Raw genomic sequence first — 13,599 nt, 5'->3', positions numbered from 1 at the left:
ACTAAATGCAATTGAAACTGTTTCCGAACTTAACTTGTTGAAATATAATGCAGTCTTTATTCCAACCAACACAACAGGCATTGCTTCACGTCGTCGCTGTATGAATGCGCGCGAATCCTGCCCGCACGTGTACGTAACCACACTGAATCCTGCCCGCACGTGTACGTAACCACACTGCATCCTGCCCGCACGTGTACGTAACCACACTGAATCCTGCCCGCACGTGTACGTAACCACACTGAATCCTGCCCGCACGTGTACGTAACCACACTGAATCCTGCCCGCACGTGTACGTAACCACACTGAATCCTGCCCGCACGTGTACGTAACCACACTGAATCCTGCCCGCACGTGTACGTAACCACACTGAATCCTGCCCGCACGTGTACGTAACCACACTGAATCCTGCCCGCACGTGAACGTAACCACACTGAATCCTGCCCGCACGTGTACGTAACCACACTGAATCCTGCCCGCACGTGTACGTAACCACACTGAATCCTGCCCGCACGTGTACGTAACCACACTGAAGCCTGCCCGCACGTGTACGTAACCACACTGAATCCTGCCCGCACGTGAACGTAACCACACTGAATCCTGCCCGCACGTGTACGTAACCACACTGAATCCTGCCCGCACGTGTACGTAACCACACTGAATCCTGCCCGCACGTGTACGTAACCACACTGAATCCTGCCCGCACGTGTACGTAACCACACTGAAGCCTGCCCGCACGTGTACGTAACCACACTGAATCCTGCCCGCACGTGTACGTAACCACACTAAATCCTGCCCGCACGTGAACGTAACCACACTGAATCCTGCCCGCACGTGTACGTAACCACACTGAATCCTGCCCGCACGTGTACGTAACCACACTGAATCCTGCCCGCACGTGAACGTAACCACACTGAAGCCTGCTTGCTTATGAAAATGGGTTTGTTTTTTTAATGTTATGTTGTATTCCTGCTTGTGTCTACACAATTCTGGTACCATGATTTCTAACTTTTATATATTATTCTTACTTTTGTTAGCCTTAATAAACGTAATCATTTTTTATATGTGGAGTTTCTTTTTGACTGTTATGGAGTACTAAGGTAAGCATTTATGATTGATTTGAGATCCTTAAAACATATATTTTTGAACTTTTAATGTTAGTTTATTTACTTTAAACTCTTGTGGTATTGAAACTGAAAAATCATACTTTTATAACTTAGCTTCATTTATTTTCTATTATGTTCACAATTCTTTTGATATATTTGAAAAACACAGAATAATGGAATGGTGAATATAATTTTATAAGACATTTGTTGATGACTGAAACCCTATAATTAAATTTAAATATGAAATCACATAATGGAGGCTTTGTCTTGTACATTAAGAAATTAATATTAACCAATGTTTGTATATTACCAACATAGAGGGGGTGTTGCCTAGGATATTGAGGCATTCATGTTAAATATCATATCTTCCTAAATATGCTTGACAATGTTTAGCTCCAATAGCATAAAGACAAGGACTCAGCAATACACCTGGAACATTTTTACTTTTGTCTACATGACCTCTTAATGTATGATTAATTGTATGGAGTTCTCAAACAGTGTGAAGTGGCTCAAGAACCTATACCCACAATTCAAATACACCTTAAATATTGGAAAAGTACGGATTTGACACTCATACAATTCATAGGTCTAAGTGTGTTTACACAATGACGTAAAAACAGTACACTTCATGTTTGCACTCATGTCTGTTTAATTAGGAGTGCACTAACTTACACAGCCTAAAAAAAAATGTTGGTAAACAAAGACATTTGCTTTTATTCTGATTTACAATACAGTTCAATATGCTTTTAATGCAGTAGAATAAAGTCGTTTTATTTATAAAATAATACATATTATTTTGAAATATTTTAAGAGAGAAGAGTACTAAAGTATAGTTTAATACATGCAGCAATTCATGCCCAGCTTCACACTAGCTTCAATAATACTGTGTAATTGCTAGGGACCACTGATAGTGTTAGGTGAGCAAGCAAACACATTTCACTGTCTAAGAACTCCCTCTCGGAAATGCATTTCACATGTGAGAGAACACTAGAAAAGATCCACGTTCCAATTCCATGATTCAGTTGTGCAAATTGCTCTCAACTTCAACCCATTTTTCTTGATTATCCTCAGACAGAAAACATATGGAACGACAAAAAGGTATTTACTGTAGTTGGTATACAGAAATTCTGAAGACAGTATAGTGTTGGGTAACCAGCTACGTTGTAGAACACACAAGAAGCCTTCTGTAAGAAGTACATCCATTGAACTGCACTGCACCTGAAAATAGTTCAAGGAACATTTCAAAAACAGCAGTAGTTTAAACGCTGAAGCATTAGACAGCATGCTGTATTTTGATTATTCTTATTAATGAATATATTTTATTGGCTAGCCTGGGCAAATGTGTCCATGTAATGGCAACAAATTAGAAGATAAATACCTTGGCGTTTAGCTTGATCATTTATTTACATTTGGTCGTCTTAACAATAAAATAGTTCAATTGTAAATTCAAACTTAGTTTTCAGTACAAAAATAAAAATGCTTTCCTTGTGAGGTCAAACAAGGCTGGAGGTGCAAACTTTACCAATGATTAATTAAAAATACAGCCCTTTTGACTGTCTACGATTAATGCTATTGAGTCAAGCTGGACTCGTACTAGATTGCCCCTTAAAAATAAAAATAAAAACCACACAAAGCACTTGGGAGTACCTATAGCAATTGTATTGCTTCAGTAAAATATGTACTGAATATCTAAATGTACAAGACATTGTAAGAGAAGTCCCCTGGTAGTACAAGTATGAAACACGAACACTAATCAGTTTAATTTAAAAAAACAGGAGTACCCCCCCCCCGTCACATAACCACCCTGATCAATTAACCGTCTTGATTAATTAAAACTAGGCAACGAGAGTAATGTCACTGGCAGCAAATGCTGTTTCCCCAATGGAAACAGAAAGAAAGTGTTATAGCAAATCAGCCTTTTGGTGCGTTCCCCTTTAAGAGAGGCGGGCTGTGTGCATGTGTCAGTCAACTGCGTGTAGCAGTGACGTTTCAATACACCAGTCACGAAAACATTTTTTTTTGTGTGTTTATATGATGGAGCGCACGCTTGCAGATATTGAAATGCAATGCTTCCCAGCCGTTTGTTTAAAATAGTCGAAGCAATATTCAAACCGAGCTGCTTATCGGCTGTTGGCAATATCAAATAAAGAGCACTAAGTACCATTATTATTATTATTATTATTATTTATTTCTTAGCAGACGCCCTTATCCAGGGCGACTTACAATTGTTACAAGATATCACATTATTTTTTACATACAATTACCCCATTTATACAGTTGGGCTTTTTACTGGAGAAATCTAGGTAAAGTGCCTTGCTCAAGGGTACAGCAGCAGTGTCCCCTACCAGGGATTGAACCCACAACCCTCCAGTCAAGAGCCCAAAGCCCTAACCACTACTCCACACTGCTGCTGTACCATGACAAAGATATTAAGAAAGCAAAACTGTTTTTTTTTTAGTTTTGTTTTGTTTTTTCTTTTTTAAAAAGCTTTGCGTGGAGATGGCTTATAACAAACCGCATAGCAACACCGTATTTGGAGCCTAATTAATCTCGTTTACGTTTGCTTACTTTTAAAGCAAAAAATTCCCCATGTTTAAAGCACATTGCGTGTTGTTTTTGTTCACTAACCTACTCATGGATGTGTAAATGCTTTTTCTATAGATCCGACTTTTCAAATCCAACTTTTTTAAAAATCCGACTATACCCCAGTCCACAGGGGGTCGGAATATGCAATATTGTGCTGTAAATAAAACACACACTTTAAAGAAACTTGGGAAAGGATAAAAGCATTTCCACTCTTATATTTAAACAATACATCCTTTCATAATTCATCTTTAAATACGGAACAGTTTTAATTTATAACTGCTACAAATAATTTTTCTGCAGATTCAGAACAGGTGCTTCCAATGCCCACCATTTCATATTCTTCACAGGTTTCAAAAGATGAACTCATGAACTACAGAAACAATCACGACACTCAGAATGGCAAGCCAAGTAACAGGCACATTACTCACTGTTAAATCAAATGACAGAGTTGAAGGAAAAGGAATTAATTCAGATAAGCAAATTTAGGCATGTTTGTGAAAAGCAATTATGTGAAAGATGGAGCATGGCTCCACAGAGCAGTAGAGGCAATTCCAGGTACTGCTGTCAAAACTTCAGTGGTAAATCTTCTGGTCATCTTTATCCATATATAAGTTAATAGGAGAGAGGTACTCAATCCTTTCTACTGGTTGGCCACAGGTTATGGAAATAAAAGTGTTTCTTTCCCTTGGGTTAATCATAGCTTAAAAAAAAAAGAAGACATCCACAAAGCAGTGCTAGGTTTACTACAACAGGCTAATTAGAAGCTCTAATAAGCACCCTATTGCTTCTTGTCAGACGTGCCTAATGCCATACCAAATCACCAATTATTATCGGGGACTAATTTTCACAATTGCAGAATAAAAAGCTCACATATGAACCTGTTTTTTCAAATGTATTAGTGTACCGTAATTGATTTACAGCGGCAGGATTTTTAAAACCTCTTTGCCCAAGTCATTATATACTACATAACACAAACCATTTCTTTGAGGTACTGTCGGTGCGTAAATAAAAATGATTTTACTGCTATTAGGTACATTACAGTATATAGAGCTAAAATCTGACCTGAAATTTATCACAAACATTTTGTAAATGGGGAGGAACACACATAAGAAAAACAGAAAAAATGCACAGGCTAAATGTTACAAAAACAAATTAAAATACACTTAACTGGTAGATTCTGGGTCAGAAATAGCAGCTATTTTAGACCATGTGACCACATGGGTGTGTCCTAATATGTTGATACCTCCAACTTTATGAAAAAATAAAATATAAGTTTTGCAATGCACAACTATCGTTCAGCTAACCTTAATTGATATCAAAAAATGTGTTTTTTGCTGGAGCACTGAGCGTGCAAATAGGGTTAGCAGTTAAGTGGTTAATAGGCTTACAGTCTGCTTTTTAGAGATCTGACCGTTTAATTTAGAATGTACTGTCTACAGTATTGGAATTTAGAGATTTTCATTTCAAATACAGAGCTATAAAAATAGGTTTTGCAAAACACCCAAGAGAATAACAAATTTCTTGATAATCTATTATATTTTTCTCTTTTTTGCTGACACATGTCATTACAAAAGAAGATTTACCTGCTGAAATTTGAAGAAACAGACCTTTTGTTTTCAGATTATATATGGGAAAGTGTCATTCGCATGTGATGAAACTAATCTTAAAGCTACAATAATGGGATTTTAAAACTGAAATATTTAGGTCCACCTCAAAGCACTTTACTAACACCCCCCCCCCCCCCCCCCCGTCAAATTTACAGTATTTGTTTTCTGTAAAAGTAAAAAGACTTAACAAGCAAGGAAGGTTTTTGTGCAGCTTATTAAAAGGTATGCGTTATATAATTTACATTAATCTACTTCTCCATTTAAAATCCTGTTATGTTAATTTTGTATCATTCTCTATTGCGTTTCTGCTTATATATAACAGTTGACATACTGCAGGCGCAGAGGGGGCAGAATTTACAACTACAGGTTGTTTCTAAAACCACTTCTCATCCAAAAAAAATCAAAACAGGAATTTATTGAAAAGGGGACTTGGTTAATATAATGTAAGCATGAACAATAGAGAATGCTGGAGAACACACATACAAGGAATCCTTTATGGAACGAGTGGTACAAAACAGGCTTGTGCAGATACTCTGAAAATATGTGCAAGTCCCTTTAAAATGTTACAGGCAATAGTTATTAATTCAAATTAAATCAAACCTCTTACAACATGTAAATTACACAACACAAAACAAAGCTTCCTTTTCTCCTGTGTACAGAATTATTGAGTACCAATCAATACCGATGTAACAATGTGATATCTGTTATTATCAAAACAAACAAAACCACTCCTTTTATCTGTGATCATTTTTCTTGCCTTTCTGTTTTATATACAGTACCATCATTTTGATTTCACTTAGTGATTTTCACTTTGCTTGTTGCCATAGAAATGCGTCAATTTTCCAAAGTGTACAACATATCTGCAGTGAATTGTGGGACGGCAGGTACCTCTTCGTGGAACCTCTGATTAAACTTGACAAACAAATAAATCTCCCAGTGTACACACTGGCAGATAATCCAGTCAGAGTCATGAGCTCTTAGGGTAGGGCTAAGGAAAGACATGTACATGACAAATCTGCGACATTTGCTAGTTTAGCTAGTTTTTGGTGTCATTTTACGGTGCCACCTACATTACAGCAGTAAAAATAAACTGTTGACAAAAAAAAAAAAACACATTAAAGGGAATTACTCAGATTTCCCCAGAATCTGCAGAGCCTACGAATACTTAATGTATAGATGGTCAGAATACAGTTTTATGACATTTATGACGAGCTCCCCAAGCATAAAGCATTTTGTAGTACCTTTATACTGTAATCTGTTTTTCCTTTCATCCAGGGGCCATGTTCTTTTTTAATATGTGCTTTGCTTGTTTTACAGCTCCAGGCCCACCCCCACCCCCCCGTCTCATTTTTATTTCAAATGCTGCAAATTGTACACTGCAAAGGTAAACTAAGCTTCTACACCTTGTTCCCAATAGGCCCCTGCTTGTACCTAATTTCACAACAGAGAGGACGAAGCTGAAGGATGGAGGTAGAGTAACTTCACTGAGGTCTGTCATATGCCAAGTGACTTAAGATTTCATTCTTACCTAGAGTAATCAAAAGACAATGTAATAAAAGTCTATACGAGTTTTTAATAAAGATAGTTTCAAACAGTTTCCTGCATACAAGTCTGTTGCAAGTTTTGCTAAAATTGGAAGATTAAAATCTGAAACAGCTAAAATATATATTCTGGTATGCATCGCTCTAATAATGGTGACTCTTCAACAATTTAAAAAGTAGAGATGTAACATAATCTGAAACAACATTGTTATAGTACAGTTATTATTCTAATACTTGGAAATGTAATATTTAAGAACAAAACAATTATTTGAACTGTGCTAAAAGTAAAATGCAACACGTACACATTTCTGTTAATTAATAAACTTGATCACTTCAATGAATATTGCTATTTGAGGTTTTATTTTCCTGACAGAGACAGCATCCTCCTTTATAACTGGTTCTGTTCTCAACCAAGGCATGCTGTTTACCCTGGCTTTGCCTCCAGTTGTGTCACACAGAGTAGCAGATGTTCTTGCTAAACCCTGGCTGTTACAAATAAAAATGACTGTAAACACATCTCTCATAGTGAGCTTCCTCTATCCACCTCCTTTTGGATCATTTGCCCTTTCCTGAGGCCATTGAGGGATTTAAAAACCTGAAGGTCATGTTACCATTAATGGGGAAAAGCAACTTTTTGTAGTACAATATTGATATTACCTTGTCTATACTCATGTTTGCAGTAAAATATTGATAACTATCTTGTCTATACTCATTTCTGTTCGACTACAATTCTGGCTATCATATTTCATTTTTTGCATGGGCATACATTTATTTATTAGGAGGGTAACATTGTGAATGCAATTCCTTAATTATGAGCTAGACAAACTGGAGCATCCCCATTACTTGAGGCATGCAGAGGTGCGTCTGACATGTAAAACAACACTAACATGTTGCATAAAAAGGCTTATTTTAGTAGAGTTGTTTTTTGGCAGGAATAGAAGAGTAAATTATTCTGTTTGTCTAGTTACTGTGCCCAGTAGGATGTAGGTACAGTAGTAATCACATTGTTTTTTTTAAAGGAAAAACCAGATGAACAGAAATTGGACTCTCTATCACATTTACAACATGTCTCCATTCACTTTACACCTACTGATGGCCCTTTTCCAAGAGAAATTAACTGACAGTGCAATGGCCACCTCAGCAAGAACAAGTTAAATACTCAATTTCACAATGGTAGGAGAGTTTCATCCACAAAATTATTTAACATAACATTATCATTTTGTGGGACGAAATGCATATTGTGTGGGGCTAAAACTCATTGTGAGACAAAATACACATTTTGTGCACAAAATGTTAATTCTGTTGGACAAAATGCTAATTATGTGCACAACATGCTCATCCTGTGGGCCGAAATGCACTTAGTGGGTCACATGACTGTGACATCATCATGGCGCACTGTCACATGTTAAGTGTCGCCCAATGTGCAGACTGCTTTGTGGCGCGCATGCTTTTCTATGGAATTATGGGTATCACATCTGATTAACGTTAGCTTTTTTCTGTGTTTTTGTCTGACTCTTCTCCTCCCCTTTATAGATTCAATTGATTATTGAGTCATTAGTGACTCAACGACAATGCAAAAATGTGTCATTTCTGTGCTCTGTTTTGTTTCACATCGTGGTTTTTCAAAATGTAACTTTGCTATATCTTGCTGACAGTTTTTCTGTTTATATCCCATGTAAAAAAAAAGAAGCTTCTTCTGAATAGCGGAGTTATCTAGTTTACAGGACATAAATATAAACGCTGATAAACCTTGATTAGCGTTCCCCCAGTTCACATCAGTCTAGAGACGCATTTGAATCACATTTAAAATGGAAAAATAAGGATCGCACTTAATTTAACCCGTCACAATTCACACATTTCTCAGTTTTAATCAAGTAACAAAAACACTGTCAGGTCATTTTAAAAGGCGAGTAGCTAACCACGGGGAAAATCATAAACTATAAAACTTAGGGCTGCTGGTAAAACTTGCTTGTAAAGCGCGCTTGTCTCAGCATACGTACACTAGCATCATTGTTGACAAATGCTGCAATCACAGGGTTTAAAGTGTGAATTTTCCATGGCAATTTTACAAACTTAAATCAATTGAATTTGTAAAGGGGAGGGGAAAAGGCCAAAAACACAGAAAAAAAAGTTAAATCAGATGCGATACCCATAGTTCCATAGAAAAGCATGCGTGACGCAAAGCAGTCTGCACATTGGGCAATTAACATGTGACAGTGCGCCATGATGTCACAAATAGTCATGTGACCCATGAAAGTGCATTTCGTCCAACAAGTGTGTTTTGTCCCACAGAATGAGCATTTCATCCCACAGAATGGTATTGTGCACAGAGTTAGCATTTTGTCCAACAGAATTAGCATTTCATCACACACAATTAGCATTTCATCCCACAGAATGGTATTTCGTGCACATAATTAGCACTTCGTCCCACAAAATGTGTATTTCGTCCCACAAAATGTGTATTCCGTCCCACAGAATGAGCATTTTGTCCCACAGAATGAGCATTTTGTTCACAATTAGCATTTTGTCCCAGAAAATGTGCATTCCGTCCCACAGAATGTGTATTGTGCACATAATTAGCATTTTGTCCCACAAAATTAAACTTTTGTGCACAAAATGTATATTTTGTCTCACAAAATGAGTTTTAGCCCCACACAATATGTATTTTGTCCCACAAAATGATAATGTTATGTTAAATAATTTTGTGGACGAAACTGATAACTTACTTTGCTTTTCGTGGACAGAATGTGTACTTTACTATTCATTATGTCCACAAAATGAGTGTATTTTGTCCACAAAATGAAAGTTTTATTTCATTTCGTCCACAAAATGAAAACTTTTACCTTTTGGTCTACAAAATGAAAAACTGTCTTTTGCCTTTCGTGGACAAAATTAAATAAATTAGTTTTTCATTTTGTAGGACGAAATGCATGTTGTAATGTATTTTGTGCACGCAAGCCCTTTCATGGACAAAATGGTGCATGTCATTAACGGCACCCCATACTTGTCCTCATACAGAAAATGACAAATAAAAAAATACAAAAAAAAACAATAACGTTTTAAAATAATGGAAAAAGCATAACACCATTTGGAAAACGTAAACTTTGTGTCATATTTTGTAATGTTTCACTGCAGAGTTCGCCACAAACGAGAGCCAAATAACAAATTCAGCCATAGCCCTATTAAAATGTTCCTGCAACAGGACAAAATGTTAACAATAGTTAATTATATGAAAGTAATAAGGTCTTACCCTTGCTGGAAGCAAATTCACACAGATTACTGTTTTATAAACTTGCAGCATGCATGTCCCTGAAAACAATTAAACCTCAATAACTGTGTCCTTCTTCCAATTCGCATGACTAATGTGTGCATACATCAAAACTTCATTCAATAGTTAATAGGAATCATGATGTTTCATAAATTAAAGGTGGGAAAAAAACCTAAGTAACTTCAGTTCTCTAAATTATTTACATCTTTCACTGTCTTATATGATCATGACTTATCAGTACTTTTTATCATCAGGAGTCTTTAAATGTAACATATCACTATAATATGATAAGGGTCACTCTCCAAAGAAACACACTATTAAGAATGTATTGCAAATACAGCGACACGTCTGGATTTCAGCAAGACAAACCTTGAACACTCTCCACCTCTTACATATCCATTCATCATATATTTCTCCATGTGAAGTTTTCTTCTTTTTGTTTTAAAGCATTATTATTTATTTCTTAGCAGACGCCGTTATCCAGGGCAACTTACAATGGTTACAAGATATCACATTATCTTTACATACAATTACCCATTTATACAGTTGGGTTTTTACTGGAGCAATCTAAGTAAAGTACCTTGCTCAAGGGTACAGCAGCAGTGTCCCCACCAGGGATTGAACCCACGACCCTCCGGTCAAGAGTCCAGAGCCCTAACCACTACTCCACACTGCTGCCTCAAAAAGCATGATACAGTACATGGTACTACACAATGTTAATGAAATTGCTGTTTACAGGCATTGCTTCTGAGACTTACATAGTGAATAGAAGTGACAGGTAAGATGTATTAAAATGAGTGTATTAGCTACATACACTTCTATGAGAAATGTGTGCTATCCGAGTTTGCATTAAGGGACTTGACTGGATCTATGTTCTGAACTTACGTAATAATTGACGGTCTGTCTTTGCAAAACCAAGACTTGTGTTGGCCCACAATAATCTTACACAGCACACAGTGTTTTTGTTGCTAAAATCAAATCGTATCCAATAAACAGTTGTGTGTTATGGTTCTCTAAAAATAACCAGACTAACTTCTAATTTCAACAGGAACCAGCACAAGATTCCTAGACAGCATATTCCCTTTTCTGTCCACTGCATCCATTCAAGTATAATAAAAATAATACGTACATTGACTTAAACTTGTTGATGCCATGAAGGGGTGCAAAATCAGAATCCATCAGAATCAGAAGGTTTGAAAATAAGTAAATGCACACTGCAACCTGAAGAAACCTGGTGCTTGAGCAGCACATTTTCAACCGTGTTAAACATGTTAAAATGAAGGCCTTTGCTGCACCAAAACACAAATTATTTAAACATTATTTATCATTACCGGGATTCCCATGCACCGTTTGTGTTTCAGCTTCAGGGAACAGCAGGCTAATTGATACGGTGGACACCGAAGAATTAAAAGCTCCCTAATTTAACCTGCAGGACTTGTATATTCCTAACAAATATTAATGAGGCTCAGCATACGGTTAACGATAGCCTGATACAGGGAGGAAGTCATTTATTATGAAATCATCAATAAAGCAAAAGACTACAGGTCTAGTGCATCTGTTAGGTTTTCCACAACAAGGCTTCACTTTGCACCGTTGGGGTGCAATACTTACCTGACAGGGTTACTGGTCAGAGACACACGCAGAGAATCCAGGCAGCTGAAGAGCCTTTCATCTGTAGCACCTGACTTCAGTTCAGAGATGAATTCCTGTGGCGAGATCTGATGGCTGCTCTTCAGGCCGCCCTGCAAAGAAAAGAAAACGTACAGAGAGACATTGCCTGATTAGTACCCCAGCTGGTTTAAATGGATCACCCATCACAGCTGCTATCAGCAGGACAAAGAATACCTTACCCCCGCTGTTTCTAAAGAAAACACTTGAATTGCTATTATACAGTGCAGGATTTGAACATTCACTCTGATACATTGACATAGTGTTATAATCCCACCATCTGCATTAATTAAATCTGTATGTCTACACAGGTACACATACCGTACTGTATGTATTCTTCACACTAAAATACTGACTACAATCCTTTAAGCAGTGGCTTGTTTAAAGCAGGCAGCACATCTGTTATCACCGTCTTTCAGTATAATGTATTCCAGAGCGTGCAGCATGACAAAGCAAGTCAGTTCTTTAAACTGCACATGCACCTTTCCTTCTTTGTGAAAAGTATACATTCTTAACAAATACCAGTAGCACTATAAGCCTGGTCAACCATTCTGATTTCCACTTTATTTTATATTATGTTGGTGCTTATATATGTTGTGCTCTTGAAAGTAAAGAACAGCAAATCCTGTTAATGTAAACAAGAAGTAAAGGTAGTTAAGTTTAAGAGTGTAGTGTCCGTTCCCACGCAACACATGTGAACAGAAGCACTGTCCGTCAACAAATCCCACATGGGGCATTGTCAAAATAATGGTATTCGTGTTCAGATTCTGGTTGGTTAGGACACCGTAGTTCACGATTTGCAAACATTACCAAAATAATTAACAGGAAACTTGCATAGAAAACAAGTAACCATTTCCATACTTGGATTGAAATTTCCTTAAACAATGGACCACTAATTCCACGACTTTATGATATTAATATTCTTAACATCTGCAATTTAACATCACCATCCACAAACACTTAGACTTTAAAAAAAATAAAATGTGCTATATTTACCATTTCCTTTATTTGAATTTAGTTCCCTTATAAACATTTACCACAGTAAATGTGTACAGTAACTTTGCCATGCTTTTCCTATGGTTCAAATGCCTAATACTTAAGGACTATCAGATGTAATGAGAATGATTGTTAAATCAGCAGAGAAGGGTGGTGGCCTTGTTTTATTGTCTAAAAGTTCCTGTAATACCGAAGTAAGACGCCAATTATCCGATATTAACTTTTATAAAAAATTGGCAGGTGACCCCACTACCGTTTTCAAATTGGAGAATGATTGCTTTTTAAAATCAGCATATGAAATGGAAGCATATTCCAGAAAGTATTTATAAGTACTTAATATGTAACCACTCTATAAAACCTGTGATTAGCATACTAACATAACATAACATAACATACAGGGTATATATTACCCAAGGTTCATAAATCATTGTTCAATCCACCAGGTCGTCGCATTGTCTCTGGAATTGGTTCCCTCATTGAACCGCTTTCCAATTATATTGATTCTTTCTTGAGGCCCCTTTGTATGGAATTACCTTCTTATCTAAGGGATACGGGTGACTTTATTCATCAGTTATCAAATGTAAGATTACTAAATGAAAACGTTATTCTAGCTACACTTGACATAAGTCTATATACCAATATTCCACATGGTGATGGCCTTAATGCTCTTAGGTTCTATCTTGATAGGAGAAGTGACATCCAGACACCGACTGCATTTCTACTTGAGGGGGCACATATGGTTCTCACTAAAAAATTACTTTCTCTTCGAGAAAGATTTTTATCTACAAATCCAGGGCACAACAATGGGAGCTTCATTTGCACCCGACTAT

At 36.9% G+C, this 13,599-nt stretch overlaps 1 protein-coding gene across 4 annotated transcripts in view; it reads right to left on the bottom strand.

The window, feature by feature from the left end:
- Window positions 1–13,599, bottom strand: part of LOC117406999 (protein diaphanous homolog 3-like) — a 279,229-nt gene that overhangs the window by 187,876 nt on the left and 77,754 nt on the right. For all 4 annotated transcript variants that reach the window (XM_059029364.1, XM_059029366.1, XM_059029367.1 and 1 more), the window contains one exon: window positions 11,717–11,847. In XM_059029364.1, coding sequence (XP_058885347.1) covers window positions 11,717–11,847 — 131 coding nt within the window. The remainder of the gene's footprint in view (window positions 1–11,716; window positions 11,848–13,599) is intronic.

Source organism: Acipenser ruthenus, chromosome 8 (genome assembly GCF_902713425.1).
Source record: "Acipenser ruthenus chromosome 8, fAciRut3.2 maternal haplotype, whole genome shotgun sequence".
NCBI lineage: Eukaryota > Metazoa > Chordata > Actinopteri > Acipenseriformes > Acipenseridae > Acipenser > Acipenser ruthenus.
Note: the sequence above shows the minus strand (reverse complement) of the source record. Positions and strands in the feature narration are given on the sequence as shown.